This window comes from Salmo trutta, chromosome 32, assembly GCF_901001165.1.
Source record: "Salmo trutta chromosome 32, fSalTru1.1, whole genome shotgun sequence".
Lineage (NCBI taxonomy): Eukaryota > Metazoa > Chordata > Actinopteri > Salmoniformes > Salmonidae > Salmo > Salmo trutta.
This window is the reverse complement of record NC_042988.1, coordinates 2,819,980-2,838,911: the sequence shown is the minus strand read 5'-3', so window position 1 is coordinate 2,838,911 and position 18,932 is coordinate 2,819,980. Positions and strand designations below refer to the sequence as shown.

Below are 18,932 nucleotides of genomic sequence, written 5' to 3'. Positions count from 1 at the left end.
TATTCGTGGTTTTTAAACTCTATAATTTGTTTACAAGCTTGAAAGCTGTACTTTTAGTTTATGGTTGACACAGCTTGTTGGCCATTAGCCAATCTGTGTTTCTCAACTAGTTCAAATCACATGAATGCATCCAACTGGTATTTACAAATTCACTACTGGTAAATTTCAACCTCGCATATGGTGCGAGGCAGCATCAGAGTGAAAGTGTTACTTTTGTTTGTACCTTTATTTAACTAGGCAAATCAGTTAAGAACAAATTCTTATTTACAATGACGGTCTATACCTGCCAAACCCGGATGACGCTGGGCCAATTGTGTGCCACCTATGGGACTCCCAATCACAACCGGTTGTGATACAGCCTGGAATCGAACCAGGGTGTCTGTAGTGATGCCTCTAGCACTGAGATGCAGTGCCTTAGACCGCTGTGCCACTCGAGGGCCCTACATTGCCCAATATAACAATCCGGTCAGAGCAGACAATGCAAGGAACATTGTGAATGCTGAACATTGTTTTCCCTCTGTACCAAAACCGAACTGTGACCCCAAAACCACAATACCTACTGAAACATGGGTTTGGTGAACCGATACACCCCTATTAGGAACTTAAAAAAGAATATATGTTTCAATATGATCATCTCCACATAGCCTATCTTCCCTACGGGTTTACATTAAAATGAAATGAAAATGTAAAAATACAGTTCCAGAAGTTTGTATCGATGGTTGTTCGTCTTATCTCAATCGCCCACTGGAGTTTATAGTTTACTAATTACCCACTTTTTTTACCACTACATCACTGATATTAATACAAAATCTTAATATTGTAATATTTCATGTGAATGTGATAATGCAATGACTGTGTGCTCCATTGATGTCTGTTTGTGCGGAGCTTGATTAGTAATGCCTAGGAATAGAAACGTGAACGCTATGTAATTTGAGAAAATAAATATCTATGTGAAGGGCTGATGCTTTTATACAATTCATCATTACAACTGACTGAACAGTTGCTGATTCTGTGTGTCATTGTGAATAATGAATCATATTTCCCCCCTTTTAGGGGTATAACATTACAATTGTATAGCTAATAGGCTATGTTTGTAGATCCCTCTCTTTCCGGACCTCACTAAAACTCAAACCCTGGTAAACGGCCCTGCCTGCAAATATAGTACAGTTCATAAGACAAAATCAATCGAAATACGATACAATGTAAAACAAACTAAAATACAGCACAACACAAATATTCTAGAAAAACTGTTACATTCTTCAGTAAGAAGGTCCCCAAGCAATATTTTAAATTGCAGAGCTGTACCAGAACATCCAATTATATTGTATTTTGTAGTTGGTTCCAGCAATGAGGTGTATTAAAACTAAAAGAGGATTATCCTAGTTCGGTGAGGACCTGAGGAACCTCAAGAGTTAACCAATCCTGTGAACGGGTTTGGTATCTCATGCTTTTATACTTTAAAAAGTTAGGTAAGTCGGAAGCTTAGTAGTAGAGCTTTGGAAACAAAAAGGGAGTAATGAAGTGATCTACGGGATTTTAATAATGAGAACCAGCCAACCTTTTGATACAGGATACAGTGATGAGCATTAAAACAGTCACCTCTGATAAAATGAAGGGCACTATGGTAGATGGTATCCAAAGGTTTATGAGTAATGGCTGCTGCATTCTGGTGAATGGTGTCACAATAGTCAAGAACTAGCAGGAAAGTTGAATGTACTGTACAATTGGCTTCCTGCTATTTAGAGACAGGCAAGACCCATTTCTAAAAAAAGAAGCCCACTTTAAATCTTAGCTTTTTAACTAGCACATCTGTTTTTTAAATGTTAAATCAAGTGGAGATTATTATGGCCTAGTATGTGCCACGTAAACAGCTGGTAACTGAGTTGTTTCGAAATCTGGTAACTAAATTCATTCGGAATCTGGTAACTGGTGTTCTAGACATTGTCAAAGAACATGGTGTATAATTAAGCAATAAAACCAGAGGAGGTGTAGTATATTGCCAATATACCACGGCTAAGGGCTGTTATTATGCACGGCGCAACGCCTGGATGCAGCCATTAGCCTTGGTATATTGGCCATATACCACAAACCCCCAAGATGCCTTATTGCTATTATAAACTGGTTACCAACGTAATTAGAACAGTAAACAGTCATTTATTGTCATACCTGTGGTATACGGTCTGATATACCACGGCATTCAGAGATCAAACCAACCAGTTTATAACTAGTATTTTTCAGCGACATCATACCTCCAGGTGATATCATTCTTTTTCCAGCTCAGCCCGGTCAAAGCATATCTCTTTTTCCTCTTCCTCCTTCTCTTCCTCAGGTCTTCCGTTCCGACAATGTCAGGCAGGGAACAGCGAGGGGTCTTCATCAGAGAAAGAGTAGCATGGTCTGAGGGAGGAGAGGGAGGGGGGCCAGTAAGAGAGGGAGAGATAGAGGACATTCATATTTTTATATTTATATTCTATTCTTTCATCAGTGTGTACAATAACAGTTAGGGTGGAGAAACAAAGATGACGTTATCCAGGCTCACTCTATATATATATATATATATATATATATATATATATATATATATATATATATATATACAGTGTATATATATATATACAGTATATAAACTACTGGTCAAAAGTTTTAGAACATGTACTCATTCAGGGGTTTTTCTTTATTTTTACTATTTTCTACATTGTAGAATAATAGTGAAGACATCAAAACTTTAAAAGAACATATGGAATCATGTAGTAACCAAAGTAGTGTTGAGATTTGAGATTCTTTAAATAGCCACCCTTTGCCTTGACTGCTTTGCATAGTCTAGGCATTCTCTCAACCAGCTTCTCCTGGAATGATTTTCCAACAGTCTTGAAGGAGTTCCCACATATGCTGAGCACCTTTTGGCTGCTTTTATTCACTTTGCAGTCCGATATATATATATTTTGTTTAATAACATTTAGGTATTTTGTCCATTTAGCAATAAAAAAAATGTTTCTCCAATTAAACATAATTAGACTCAGGGATGCAAAAGTATGCTAAAGAGTTTACCCAGTGTTCCTGTCTCTTCTAGCCCAGCAAACCTCTGCATCTGGCGGAGAGCTTTCTGGATGCCCTCCCTGGTCTGGAGCCTCTCTGTGCGGGGGTCCGGAGGGGGCAGGTACCCATACCGACTCAGCCAGTCCTCCACAGAGAGAGAGAGACACACACACATGCACAGAGTGATTCCTAATTCCTTTATATATTACAGAAGATTTTTCACAATAATGTGAAGAAAGCATTTTTTTAAAAGAAGTGATTGAGTGCGTTTGTGTGTGTATATGTGGAAGAAACACAAATGTTTGTGCAAAAAGACAGCTCAAGAATGACACCATACACACACATGCATGTGCACACTTTGTACACACACTCTCTCACACACACACTGTGAAACTATCTCCAGTATGCATATACACTGGCCTCAGTTCCAAGGAATATTGTAAACATGCATAACTTTATGCAATTTATTGCTAAACATTAGCCAGCCCACATTTATTTGAGTCTAATGAGCTTTTCTTTTGTTTAAAACACATAACTAACATGAGTTTTCTTTACATTTAAAATACATAACTGAAACATAACATTTACGGGCAACACCACAGTCAAATAATTCATTGCAAATGGCAGTATGGATCTAGTGTAAATCATTAGTAGGGTCCCAATACTAGCATTGAACATAGTATGCCAATCTGGATATTTGAACAATGCCTATGTATAAAAACGTATTTAATATCTAATGTGTACATCTTACATGTCATATGAATCTGAGGGAATGTCATAAATGCAAATAATGAAGGTTACTAAATTGGTTGTCATTATTGGACTGGAAAAAGAGTGCAGGGTTTCCTACTTACCACTCCACGAGAGTACTGGTCAGCTGTTGGGGCACACAGCCCGATGGAGATTGTTAGAAGGAGCCCTGCTCCGCTCACCAAGAGCAGACGATTATAACACATAACTAACCTGAAAATGCGTTTGCTCACCACGACCTCTCATAAAGATGGGCTACACAGGATGTCCGTTTCATTCCACAGTGTGTGTGACCACTTAAGCAGTCATGACCGCTGGCTTCTCGTAGGCTACTCAACCTGAAACCTTTGCAGCTCTCTGGATAACTCTGATGAATCAAATAAATAAATAAATAGATATAAACAACCTTTTTCCGGAGTAAGCAGAGAAAGCACAAGATGGAGAACAGTTCCTCAGAATAGTTGAAGATGCTTCTTTAGCAGAGCTCTGTCTCTGTCTGTTTTTCTCTTGCAACATCCCCTGAGACTAGGCTGGGCCTGCGCATGGATGGACATACTGTATAGATCAATAGGATGCACTTATAGTCAACAGCCCCACCCCACCCTTTTTTTCTGGGTTCATTTTCTCATCCACTCCATTCTGGTAAACACACACACATACACTTTCTGTTTCCTCTCACTCTGCAGAGCACTTGTTTAGAAGGTGGACATGTAAACAGCTTGTCCTGTATATTGCTCTATATACCCCATCCTGAAAAGGAGCTGTCCCACACTGCATCGAACCCACACCCCGCCTCTGATCTGGGGATGATAAGTTCAAGAGTTCAAACGTCTTCATAGAGTATGTCCAAATTGATGTCAAACGATGATATCATCGGCGTACAGCGGCAACGGCAAACCGGCAAGAGAACTGACCCTGTGTCATACACATACCCACATGAATTCAGCAGAACCCACGACACAGACAGTAACAGTATTCACCACGCATTTTTCATTCAAAGCAGAGAGATGTGTATCTTTTTGTGTCACCGCTGTAAAGGGCCAGACAAGATGAAGGAGAGAGGAGGGATGGAATGTAATAAATAATCAATAGAGGGTCTGAGAGAGGATATGAATGGGGGCAAAGTATGGAAAGCGGGGGGTGATGAGGTCCTGAAACAGTGGGTTCCACTCCTTCCTGTTTGCTGGGACTGATGTTTGACACCCCCCGGGGAGAATTCCAACCTGTTGAGTATTGTGTTTCTAAAAATAGATTAGATAGAGGATGTTTATAAGGAAGATTAAAACAGAGGAAGACAGCTGGGGATTTACGGAGAGAACGCAATACATACACTACATGACCAAAAGTATGTGGACACCTGCTTGTCAAACATCTCATTCGAAAATAATGGGTTATTATGGAGTTGGTCCCCCCTTTCCTGCTATTACAGCCTCCACTCTTCTGCGAAGGCTTTCCAGTAGATGTTGGAACATTGCTGCAGGGACTTGCTTCCATTCAACCACAAGCGCATTAGTGAGGTCGGGCACTGATGTTGGGTGTTTAGGACTGGCTCACAGTTGGCATTCCAATTCATCCCAAAGGTGTTTGATGGGGTTGAGGTCATGGCGCTCTGCAGGCCAGTCAAGTTCTTCCACACCGATCTCAACAAACCATTTCTGTATAGACTTTGCCTTGTGCACGGGGCATTGTCATGCTGAAACAGGAAATGGCATTCCCCAAACTGTTGCCATAAATTTGGAAGCACAGAATCGTCTAGAATGTCATTGTACGCTGTAGCGTTAAGATTTCCCTTCACTGGAACTAAGGGGCCGAGCCCGAACCATGAAAACAGCCCAAGACCATTATTCCTCCTCCACCAAACTTTACAGTTGCAACTATGCATTCGGGCAGGTAGCGTTCTCCTGGCATCTCATGTTGCTCAAATAAACAGCAAATTTGGTTTCAAAAAACAGATAAAGCAACACATCATGGCAAAACGCCTCTCCCCTATTTGACCTAAATAGTTTCTGTGTATGCATTGATATGTAGGCTATGTGTGCCTTTAATTTTTTTTATGTAGTTCTGTCCTTGAGCTGTTCTTGTCTATTACTGTTTTATATTATGTCATTCTGTATTATGTTTTATGTGAACCCCAGGAAGAGTAGCTGCTGATGGGGATCCTAATAAAATACCAAACCCAGATTTGTCTGTCGGACTGCCAGATGGTGAAGCGTGATTCATCACTCCAGAGAACTTGTTTCCATTGCTCCATAGTCCAATGGCAGTGAGTTTACACCACTTCAGCCGACGCTTGGCATTGCGCATGGTGATATTAGGCTTGTGTGCGGCAAATCGGCCATGGAAACACATTTCATGAAGCTCCAGATGAACAGTTGTTGTGCTGATGTTGCTTCCAGAGGCAGTTTGGAACTCGGTAGTGAGTATTGCAACCGAGGACAGATGATATTTACCCGCTACCCGCTTCAGCACTCCCATTCCGGGAGCTTGTGTGGCCTATCACTTCGTGGCTGAGCCGTTGTTGCTCCTAGACATTTCCACGTCACAATTACAGCACTTACAGTTGACTGGGGCAGCTCTAGCAGGGCAGAAATTTGGCAACAGCACACCAGACAACCAAATGGAAAATCTAAGTTAGCTAGGCCAGTCTGCATGTGTGTTTGTATTTAATATCTTATTCTAGAACACAAATGGAACATTTTAATTGGAATAAGAATCAACCACCTTTATGCATATAATTTGATTTCCATGTACTGTACCTTACTGAACTCTCGGGCAGGTGACTTGATGGTTTGGTGTGCTATGTTTAGGGATAAAAAAAACGACCTCCTATGCCACTGACTAGAGCACAGCAGTGTGTATGTGTGTGCATTAGGGATGCATCAGTACAGTGGGCTCACGGTTCGGTATGTATCACGATTTGTGGGCCACGGTAACGGTACGGTATCTTTATATTTAAGAAAAAATAAATAAAACACATCACCCTTTAAACAATGAACTTTTTATTTTTCCTATAGACAAATAAAACTTTCCATTCAGAAGATGGCAGCGTGACTGGCTAGGGGGGAGTCAAGGGGAGAAAACAAACAAAATTAAAAGTGCTTCTTAGCTTTGACAACCTGTAGGTGCTTTGCCTTCTCTATTTTAAATAAACAGGGTACATACTTGTATAGGCAATACAATCTTTGGCTATGAATACTCACACTGCTTTTGTTATTTCTTTATGTTTTGTTGTTGGAAGGCAGCAGCGAGAGTGTTGTGTTTTCGCTAACGAGTGGACTCTACTTGCTCCAACTCCACCTGCAAAGGATATGGCCGGGTGAGGGCGACGTAAACGACACATCATGCTAGAAGTGTTTCCACTCGAGTAGCCGACAGTGGCAAAGCAATGCTTGCAGACTGTACCTTGTTTGTTTACGGTCTTCTTACCCTCGTCATCGTATTGAACGCTGAATCCAAAATGTTCCCACACAGCGGATTTGAAAGACGGCAGTGCTTCTTCAAATTTGCTTCTCTCGGTCTCGCTGGCGCTCAACATTATCACCTTGTAGCTGAGAGAATATTCGTTTTTAGTTTCCCATCTCTTCATGGGGCCCATTTAGGGAGGTTTCCTACTGAGATGTCATTGCAAATCGTCAATTGGTTGTTTAATTAAGGGGGGTTTAAGGGGGGTTGCCACATTTTGAGACATTGCTGTGGATTAAAGTTTGTCAGCCCTCAGGAGCCCCATAACGGCCTGGTGCCCCAAGCAGTTGCCTGCCAAGCCTGTTCACAAGCTGCAAGTCTAATTATGTGGATTTGAATGTACAACGTGCGTGTAGTCTGCAACGCAATAAACACATTTTGGTAATTATAGGAAAATGACAGGCATATCGTAATTCCACGGTTCACGTGTGCGTATTGAACCGTAGGGGGCGTACCGAACCGTTTGACAACATACTGTGTACCGTTGCATCTCTAGTGAGCATGCATATAATGTGCGTGTGTACTCACCCATGTCTGCCTCCAGGTCAGGTAGACTGTAGATGTGTTCACAGGTGTTCCTGCTGTAGGGGTTGCAGTAGCCGATCTCAAAGTCAAAAGGTCTTGAGGATCAGGTCTCTGAAGTCGTGCCTCTCTATCAGACGAAACAGCTCACTACCCTGCTGCCCACCGTAAACTCTAGTCTGAGAGAGAACGCCAGACAGACGTTAATATACACACAGAGCTTAGACATACAGTACAGTCATTCACAGTCACATGCAGGCACACACAATTTCAGCTACATCATCAGTACTTACATTAACACAATGTTCACTCCTACATTAACACAAAAACTCATAACATAACACATACACATGCTCACATAGACACATCCACATCTCACATTGATTAACTGCTACTTGAATGACTCATTATTCACTCATTTTACAGATATAAAAGTCAATATCAAAGGGATAGACTTATGTTGCTCCTATCTCCCTTAGGGTCAGAAAATGCGCGGTGAAACGATACTGCATGAATCTCCTTGGATCAAATTCTTACATTTCTGGCAGTGAGAGAAAGTAAGAAAAAGATGTGGATAGAAAGAGATTGTTTAAACTTGAATGTAGCAAGAACCATTGAATAACCAAAAATACTTTACATTACATTATTTAAGTAATAAAAAACTATTTCAGTAATACTTCAAGAATTGGAAATTGTTTTTATTGTTCAAATTCCCGACTTCCCTTCACTACCATCCTATCTTCTCTGTATCATTCCAATTTCATTTTTTCGCACAGTGTGAGAACAATAAGGAACACTTCACATATTAATAGGTGGTTGCACACCAGTCATAATTTTCCTGCATACTTGACTCATAACCCGCAGTCCCCGAGGTTATATCCGCAGGGCGGCAGATTTAGGGTCATAAAATATTGTGTTGATGAAGGGTGGGTGGGTGGGTGGCGGGAGGATGGAATAAAGAGAGAACAATTCCTTAAATAAATAAATATATCTATAGGCTACGGGTTATAGTTTTTTCGTTCATTATTTTAGGCTATCTTGCATTAGTGCGGTAAGCCTAAGCTTTAGGGCCTGACATAGGCTTACAAGTGCCAAATAGCCTACCCAATCGCCAAATGCTTTGTGCAATGGTTAGAAAAAGTTAATGTCATCCACTGAGGCAAAAAGGACAATGTCAGTGGTTCATTCAAGAGAAAAGCTGCAAATGGAGAGTTAAAAATAGAGAGAAGGGAGGGCCAGAAAAGTCATGTTTGGGAAAGATTTGGTAAAGTGGTAAAAGAGGATGATAGAAGCACCGGTACCGGTAGAAGCACCGGTGTGCTGGTACGTCAAGGGAACTGTAGCTTACTGTTCAGATGGGTTAAATGGAAACTGAAATCTAGACACTGACTGTAGGTCTATAACCTCTTTCAAAATACAGAAATCATCTCCGTATGAGCAATTTGCATCATATGATGCAAAACGCAGCATCATATGACGCAAAATGAATCATACTGGATCATTTCTGTATTTTGAAAGTTACATATCTTGACAACTTGATTGTTGATAAGCTCCCAAAAAATGGGACTACGTCAACAATGGACTAATGAAACAAATACCAAAACATTTTTGAGGTGGAGTTTTCCTTTAATATTAACTTTTGCAGAGTTAAGCATTTCATGCAGTAAAAGGATACACCAAATGTAGGCAACATTTTTACTCAGGAACAGGAATGGAGAAATATGATTTAATTCTTTCAGCATCTTGAGAGAATGCGAATGTGCTGTAGATACCATCTGTAGAGGTGCTATCTTTATCAGCATGATAAAAGCTGATAGTTTTTCAACCACATAAAATATGTATCCAAGCAGCTTTCTATTTCCTTACAACTGGTAATTTTGACATTTTGCACTGAAAAAAATCTTTCCCGTTTTTTGTTGTTGTTGTTGAGTTGCATTTTCTCCCTGTTAAATAAACGTCTTTGCTCTGCAAAAAGAAGCATAGAAACTACCGATTTCAACTAAATTGAAGCATTCATTCGATCTATGTATGACATTATTCTGGTGAGCAAGGGTTTATTTAGTCTTCTGGCGCAACATATTATGTATCTAATTATAGACAAGTTGAGTAACAAATAGCCTACCAAAATCTCAGAAATTATAAGCAGAAACATATCTAAATCAGTTCAAAAAAATCCTACACGCCCTGTCCAAAAAATCATTCCACCATCTTTGACTGTAGCCTACGGAACTCAGAATGTCACTTTATCACATATAGGCCTAGTCGGGGTGTTGCGGATGGGTTATTAGCAATTGCAGAAGGGTGTTGAAAAAAACTGCTGACTCGCGCATCACTAATGTCGTGCCTCTACAGCCACCTACTGGTATTTACAGAACATTACAGTTGCTTCCCTCATTTTGGACATCAAGCAACACTGTTCCACAGGTTGGTGTGCAGTGTTTGTAAATTGCTGTAAAAAATACCGTCTGAGGGAGTTATTTTTCCAATTGTTAAAAAGGGCTCCACTTTCTAAATCTCTGATTTTGAAGCAGGACAGGCTGATATTGTAGATGTTGTCTTCTGGAGAACACAAGTATTCTGACAAATGGTACAATTACATCAAAACAATGAAATCACACATCAACCAATGTGTCAAGCAAAGCTGGTGTGTGTGTGTGTGTGTGTGTGTGTGTGTGTGTGTCAAATCAAATTGTATTTGTAAACAACAAGTGTAGACTAACAATGCTTACTTACAGTACGTGTGTGTATTGCAGCACAGTACAGACTTACGGAAAATCACATGATTTCATAAGTGAAATTTCCATGTTTTGCACATGTAACATTTTATTTCCCATAAAAATGCACACGTGAAACCATGTGGTTTTGGAACATCTGATAATATTTCATGTGGATTTTCACGTGTATTCACATTTTTACATGATGCACTGCAAACAAAAAGTTGTTAGGAAGTCTCCGGAACATCAGAAAATAGCCACTGTGTTCTCCCCTCAAATATTTTACACCGTTTGGCATTGTGCATGTTTATTTATACAGTAATTACTATTCAACATGTTCTTACCTGAGATTTGAACTCATAACCTCTTGGTTCACGGCATGCCGATCTTCCTGCTGCGCCACCCTGTCTGTGTCAATTTTAATGTCACATGTATTCCTACACTTTAGACTTAAAAGTAAATTTCAGCTTTTGTATAATACACTCAATATACATATATCTTTTTTATATTTATCATAGTGATTCAGGAGTAACATTTAAACAGAAAACCCTCAAATTGCTGAGAAAATATTGATGAATTTATAACTAAAATAGCAGTGCAGATGTGTTATAGGTAATGAATGTGTATGGGATATCGTGGAAATTCTACACAGGGACACTAAGTCAATCTTAAATTAATAATTTCTTACACAGGGACACAGTCAATTTTAAATGAACCTTTTTTTTATCAGCACGCTGGAGAGGTTCCAACCAATTCGATGCACCAAGTACATATGTTGATCAGAAGCTCTACCCGGGGCAGCCCCGTTAGTTCTCTTCTATACAGACAAGCTATATTTGCATGATTTAGCTTATTCATCATTCATAATAAATGTTTGCTTCCTTCATGTGACTGACCAATATTGGGTCTTGCATGTGACAGACAAATACCTCGAGAGGCTTCTTCTCTCTAAGCTGAGACCCTGAGGTATACTTTTCTCAAAGCAAGGTTCTTGGCATAACCGCCAAATTGCAGATACTGATAGTGAGGATTCGTTCAATAAGTCACTTGCATGAACACATACATTCGTTATTAGAAAAGCACAAACTTAAAAAGTTCCATCACAGAGACTTCTGAGAATGCAATCATACTGATTAAAGATTAGTAAAACATGTTTTTACAAATTTTAGGTGAACTGCACACCACTTACCTTAAAGCCCCCATACCATTTAATTAATTCACTTACAAAAAGCCATATGTGAAATAACTATTTTCACATGTTGAGCTGAAATTTTCACATCAAAACAAAGTAGACACATGAGGTCAGTTGTTCACATGTGAAACCATGTTCACATGTTTTCAAATACCTTCAGAAATTATTCACACCCCTTGACTTTTTCCACATTTTGTTGTGTTACAGTGGGACTCAAATACATTGAATTGTCTTTTTCTTGTCAATGATCTACATAAAATACTTTGTAATGTCAAAGAGAAAAAAAAGAAAAATCAAACAGTAATATATATTGATTAAATAAGTATTTAAACAACTGAGTCAGTCAATACATGTTAGAATCACTTTTGGCAGCGATTACAGCTGTGAGTCTTTCTGGGTAAGTCTCTAAGAGCTTTTCACACCTTGATTGTGCAACAATTGCGCATTATTCTTTTCAAAATTCTTCACGCTCTTTGAAATTGGTTGTTGATCATTTTCAGGTCTTGCCATAGATTTTCAAGCAGATTTAAGTCAAAACTGTGACTCGGCCACTCAGGAACATTCACTGTCTTCTTGGTAAGCAACTCCAGCCTTGTGTTTTAGGTTATTGTCCTAATGAAAGGTGAATTAATCTCCCAGTATCTGGTGCAGAGCAGACTGAACCAGGTTTTCCTCTAGGATTTTGCATGTGCTTAGGAAGTGTACATTATTTATAATAAGGGTTACCTGGAAAAGATCAGATCTCTGAAATTAAAATGGTTGGCCCTCCCTTCAGCAAAATATATTTTAACTAAACTCTCCCTGAACACTTGAAAAAAACAAGTGACCCTCCCCTATACCCAAAATAATGAAAACATACAGTGCATTCTGTCTTGTTTTGTACGCTTTGTACAAATAATAAAACGCAGAACTACAGGATGTTTCTTAACATAACTCTTTATTAACTAGCTACAACTGCATGTTCGCCTATCTCCAACCACGATCAACTGACGATGCCCTAACCGTCTGGGTGGTCTTAACCAATCACTGCACAGTAGGATACGGCGGTAAAATGCATCCAATTATAATTCAGTATGTATTCACATATGAATATTACATCCCCCTTCTTTTAAAACAAAATACAAATGTTTACATATTCTAAGCTTTTCTTTTGAATACATGCTCTGTAGTTTGAACTCAAGGTAAGTAACCATTTATATTGCATAACACACCAACTGAATCAACATAGACTCTGAAACAATGATCCAACATACTGTTACTTTTAGAACAAGGGATTCTCAGCAACTCAGCTTTCACTGTAGAAATGACATCTTAACATTTCAAACAAATACAATACCAAAGCATTTCAAGTGAACTTTCAATAACAAGTTTACAGTCTGGAACTCTTTTAGGGCAGCGATCCGCCTACACCCTTTGACATTTCACAGGTCGAGGACAGCTCTGGGCTTGACCTCTCTTCCTGACCTTGTGCGATATGATGTTGAGCATGCTTCTGTGTCAGTCAACAGCTCTTGTGGTGTTGCAGGTAAGTATGGTGTATGTTGTGCTGTGTGTGTGTGTGTTTAGTCCATCACGTTCTCTTTCAGGGGAACAGTTCATCTCATCAGTGTGTTGTTCTTTTGTGTTCAGTAAGTGACGACGATTGCGGCGGTACACTGCTCCTTCTGCTGTGCGGACGTGATATGAACGTTCAGTGTCAGCTGGCTGGATGACGACTGCTGGTTTCCAGAGGCCATGCTCCTGGATTCTAACTGACTCTCCGTCGATCAGTGGTGGCAGTGGTCTAGCTGACCTGTCGTAGTATCGCTTTTGTTGTTGTTGTCTCTGTGCACGTTTTCCATGCATTTCATTGTAGCTGACGACCTCAGGTTGCAGCTGCTGGTTGGTGCTGGGAAGGGTTGAGCGAAGTCTGCGGCTCATCAACAGCTGGGCTGGTGATTTGAAGTTGTCAACTGGAGTGTTGCGGTATTCAAGGAGACTGAGATAGGGGTCTCTCTTGTCTGCTTTTGCTTTGTCCATGAGTGATTTAGCAATCTGCACAGATTTTTCAGCAAGGCCATTACTTTGAGGGTAATATGGGCTTGTGGTGACGTGTGAACTCCCATGCTTTTGTGAAGGATTCAAACTCATTTGATTTGTAACAGGGCCCATTGTCAGATATTAAAGTCTCTACAATGCCATGCCTGGCAAAGGCTGCTTTTAGCTTGTGTATCACAGCTGCAGATGTGGTGCTGTGAAGCTTGTCGAGTTCGAAGTATCTGCTGTAGTAGTCCACTGTTACGATGTAGTCCTCGTTGTTCCAGGTGAACAGATCGGTTGCCACGACCTGCCAGGGTCGGTCTGGGATACAGTGAGGTAACATTGGCTCTTTGGTGTTTGAGGGGCGTCTTTCAAGACAGATGGTGCATCTACCAACAATGTCCTCTATTTGTTTGCACATTCCAGGCCAAAACATAATGTCCCGTGCTCTCTGTTTGCACTTTTCCATGCCCATGTGTCCAGCATGGATCTTTGTCAAAATCTCTTCTCTGAGACTGGTAGGAATAATGATTTTCTCTCCTTTGAAAATGATTCCGTTGATCTGTGATAGTTCATCACGATGGTTCCAGAATTCTGAGACGCTCTGAGGGCATTTTCTCCATCCATCCTGTATGACTTCCCTCAGCTGTGTGAGTTGAGAGTCCTTTCCTGTTTCTGCTTGGATCTCCTTCAGTTTTGTGTCACTAACTGGTAAGTTGCTGTACACAGTGTGTACTTGCATGTCCATGCCTTCACTGAGGCTGCTGTCCTTGTAGGTAAGAAACTTCCTGGAGAGTGTGTCTGCGACAGGGATGTCTTTGCCTGGACGGTGAGTGATTGTGAAGTCGTATTTTTGTAGTTGAAGGATCATTCTCTGTAGCCTTGGCGGGGCTGCAGCTAGTGGTTTCCTCATGATTGACTCAAGGGGCTTGTGGTCGGATTCCACAATGACTTGTCGTCCATATACGTACTGATGGAAACGTTTACATCCGAACAGAATGGCATAGAGCTCCTTTTCAATTTGAGCGTAGTTGATTTCACAGTCTGTGAGAGATTTGGAAGCGTAGCCGATGGGCTTTCCTTCTTGCAGTGGCACTGCACCTAGTCCATACTTCGACGCGTCCACTTGGAGTCTGAGCTCTTTGTTGGGGTCGTAGTAGGCAAGGATTGGTCCTGGTTCTCTCGTGATCAAGTCTTTCACATTCTGGAAAGCAATGTCGTGTTGCTTGTCCCAAAGAAACTCACTGGACTGCTTTAGCAGTTGACGCAGGGGTGCATTAGCATTGGAGAGGCTGGGTGCGAACTTGGATAAGTAGTTGACCATGCCAAGCACTGTTTCCAGCTCTGCACGGTTTTTTGGTGGCTCCATTTCTTTTATGGCTGAGATCTTCTGTGGATCTGGCTTGATTCCATTCGCTGTGAGAAGATGTCCGAAGTAGCTGACCTCTGTAGCGCCGACTGTGCTCTTCTCTGGGTTGAGCCGGACTCCTCTCTCGCGGGATCTTTGCAGCATCGCGCGGAGGTTTCGGTCGTGCTCCTCTTTGGTTCGACCATAGACAAGGATGTCATCCACAATTGCCACAACTCCGTCGAGGCCTTCGTACACTTCGTCGATCTTTCGCTGAAACTCGTCTTGGGCTGAGATAATCCCAAAAGGCAGGCGACGGAACCTGTAGCGTCCAAACGGTGTGTTGAATGTTGTGAGCTTAGATGACTCTTCTGTGAGCTTGATAGCCCAGTAGCCTGATCTAGCGTCCATGACACTGAAGTAGTGTGCTCCCGCTAGCTTGTGTGTGATGCCATCTAGCGTCGGTAAAGGGTAATGGGGCCGTTTGATAGCCTTGTTCAAGTCTCTTGGGTCGAGGCATACTCGGAGCTTGCCTGTGCGTGGTTTCTCCACCACCACTAACGCGTTTACCCAGTCGGTCGGTTCTGTAACCTTGGTGACAATGTCAGATTGTTCCATGCTCTCCAACTCTTTCTTCAGACGGGCATGGAGAGCAAGGGGAATCTTTCTCGGGGGGTAGACCACAGGGGTTGCGTCTGGGTCAAGGTGAATGGTACATTCTCCTGGGAATAATCCTATTCCTGTAAAGACATCAGCAAACTCCTCCAGTACATTTCCTGTCTCTACTGGTGCTGTTACTGATAAAACTAGCTTGATGAGGTCCATGTCTAAACATGCCTTAAGACCTAGCACTGCAGGTGCTCTAGTGTCAACAACGTACAAGTCCAACATCATGTCACTTTCCTTGTATTTGCATTTGAAAGTGCATGTGCCTTTTACTGGGAGCTGTTCACCACCATAACCAGTCAGTCTGCGCATGGTGGGCTGTAGCTCGCACTCAGATGTCAAGCTGCGGTACTTATTCAGAGGAATAATGTTTACTTGTGCACCAGTGTCTAGTTTGAACTTTAGCTTTGTGCCTTGTGTTCCTATCTCAATGTCAGCAAAGGCTTGCTCTGTCTCTGATATGTGACTTTTTTGTGTCACTGAATCAATAAACAGTTCATCATCATTTGACTCTTTGATTGACATTTCATCTTCACTCACTGTGTGTACTGTTTTTCCAAGGTAAGCTCTGCACACTTTTGCAAAGTGATTCCATTTACCACATTTAGTACACTGTTTGCCTTTAGCTGGGCAATTTCCTTGTTCGCCATGCACTTTGTATCCACAATATCCACATGTTTTGGGGCGTTTTGAGTCTGTGTCGCTCTGTTTTGGAGTTATGTCTCTCTCCGTTCTGAAACGCGCTCTCTGGGCACCGGAGGTGTGCTTTGATGTCTGCCTGACTGCGTGCACTGCTTGTTCACGTGATGCGCTCGTGCTGCGGCGCGAAATGGTTTTCATCTGAGCCTGTGCTAGCTCGTGAGATCTGGCTATGTCGATAGCTTTGTCCAGCGTTAGCTCAGACCCAACATTCAAAAGTTTCTCTCTCGCTCGCGGTGAGTGTATTCCAAATACAATACGGTCCCTGACCATCTCATCCTTGTTTGCATAATCACAGTCTTTCACAAGCAGACGCAGCTCAGTCACAAACGGTTCAAAAGACTCGCTAGCTCCCTGTACTTTCTCATGGAATTTGTACCTAGCGAAAATTGTATTAGTCTTCGGCACAACATATGCTTCAAAACGATCGTAGTATGTTTTCAGTACCTTTGATTCAGCCTCGGTAAGTGTCCATGTGTTGTAAATATCTCTCCCTTTTTCACCGATCCAGAGGAGCAGGTAGCTACATTTTTCCTCTTCTCCTCTTTCCTTCAGAGGACCCGTGAACATTAGCTCCACATGCTGTTTGTACTTACGCCATGCATCGGGTAAGTTTGTAGACTCCCAGTCCATTCGAGGTGAAGGAACTCCAGAAAAATCCATATTTTAAGACCATCCCACTTCTGACACCATGTCTTGTTTTGTACGCTTTGTACAAATAATAAAACGCAGAACTACAGGATGTTTCTTAACAAAACTCTTTATTAACTAGATACAACTGCATGTTCGCCTATCTCCAACCACGATCAACTGACGATGCCCTAACCGTCTGGGTGGTCTTAACCAATCACTGCACAGTAGGATACGGCGGTAAAATGCATCCAATTATAATTCAGTATGTATTCACATATGAATATTACACATTCAGGAAAGTATTCAGACCCCTTCACTTTTTGTTACATTACAACCGTAGTCTAAAATGAGTTACATTTTTTATTTTATTTAACCAGGTAGGCCAGTTGAGAACAAGTTCGCATTTACAACTGCAACCTGGCCAAGATAAAGCAAAGCAGTGCGACAAAAACAACAACACAGAGTAACACATAAACAAACATACAGTCAATAACACAAAAGAAAAGAGAAAAAGAAAAATATATGTACAGTGTGTGCAAATGTAGAAGAGCAGGGAGGTAGGCAATAAATAGGCCCTAGAGGCAAAAATAATTACAATTTAGCATTAATACTGGAGTGATAGATGTGCAGATGATGATGTGCAAGTAGAGATACTGGGGTGCAAAAGAGCAAGAGGGTAAGTAACACTATGGGGATGACTTAGTCTGGTGTGCTATTTACAGATTCACTGTACCTGTACACAGCCATCGGTAAGCTGCTCAGACAGCTGATTCTTAAAGTCAGAGAGGGAGATATAAGACTCCAGCTTCAGAGATTTTTGCAATTTGTTCCAGTCATTGGCAGCAGAGTACTGGAAGGAAAGGAAGTGTTGGCTTTGGGGATGACCAGTGAAATATAGGACACAAATGACCGAGTCACCCGCTGGTTCCTGTCCTTACAGCGATTCTCTTTCTCTGTCATCCACAGGTCGGGGGCCCAGCACGGCAATGCGGACGCCCTATCCTGGAGGGATGCAAACCTAGCCCTTAGCATGCCCCCCTCCCAGTCAGGGCTAAGGGGGGTGGGGGGTATCCCAGGAGGTCTATCCCGGGGGATGGTAATAGAGGGGAGGTACGTGAGGCGACGTTGGCTCCCTCTGCTGGGAATACGGGAGCTGGGCACCCCGACGCGGACAGCTCCAAGTGGAGGTAATTAGAGGAAAGTGCCAACCAGCCGTGGAGGCCAAATAAAAGGAGCACAGTGGCACATCGCGAGAGAGACCGACACCAAGCCACAGTAGAGAAGAACGACCGAGCTAAACCTAAGTGATTTTCTTTGTTATGTTTATTTTCTGTGTTAGTAAAGTTGTTTTTGCGGACTAAAGCCTCCCTGTCTGTGTCGATCTCTGCACGCTCAACCCAACACCCCACGGTTTACCACAAATGTAATTTACACATCCTGTATACGTATGTTTATAAATTCATCATCCATGGAAAATCATTTAACAGATGACCATGATGGTGTTAAAAAAAATTCCCCTAATCTGCACTGGATACTTTTTTTGTCAAGCAGGCATGATGAATAATCCGTATGTTTAAATCACTTTACATTACGAGTAAAGTGTTTGACATCACTGTTGACCTCAATGGCAAAAAAACGATCATTACAGACTTGAATGCTGACTATCACTTTTCTCGCCAAACGTTCACTCATCACTTTGAATCTGTAACGTGTGAGATGAATTGAGTCAACAGGAAGCGGGGTGTAACTCATGTTTTTATTCCAAACTGCCATCTAAGGGGACTGAGCATTGGAGGATGGAGGATGGGCCATGTCATACCACATCATCATACCACAACTTGCACCTTATAGCTCTGTTGCCACGGTAATCAAACAGACCATTTCCTCATGT

The 18,932-nt window shown here is 41.5% G+C and overlaps 1 protein-coding gene and 1 long non-coding RNA gene across 4 annotated transcripts in view; both read right to left on the bottom strand.

The window, feature by feature from the left end:
* The window catches only part of mmp25a (matrix metallopeptidase 25a), a 35,287-nt gene extending 30,117 nt beyond the window's left edge, over positions 1–5,170 (bottom strand). The window contains exons 1-3 of the mRNA XM_029727065.1: positions 3,891–5,170; positions 3,049–3,181; positions 2,250–2,397 (exon numbers count right to left, since the gene is read on the bottom strand). Of these exons, the coding sequence (XP_029582925.1) occupies positions 2,250–2,397; positions 3,049–3,181; positions 3,891–3,992 (383 nt within the window). The 5' untranslated portion in view covers positions 3,993–5,170. The remainder of the gene's footprint in view (positions 1–2,249; positions 2,398–3,048; positions 3,182–3,890) is intronic.
* Positions 5,171–6,768: 1,598 nt separating this feature from the next.
* On the bottom strand, positions 6,769–7,944 carry LOC115170585 (uncharacterized). 3 transcript variants are annotated; one of them, XR_003871063.1, is made up of 3 exons: positions 7,189–7,944; positions 6,987–7,083; positions 6,769–6,837 (listed from the first exon to the last, which is right to left on the bottom strand). It is a non-coding gene; the product is annotated as an uncharacterized LOC115170585 (long non-coding RNA). The 3 variants fall into 3 exon arrangements; XR_003871061.1 differs by having other exon boundaries at positions 6,769–7,083; XR_003871062.1 differs by having other exon boundaries at positions 6,769–7,083; positions 7,213–7,944.
* Positions 7,945–18,932: the final 10,988 nt, after the last annotated feature.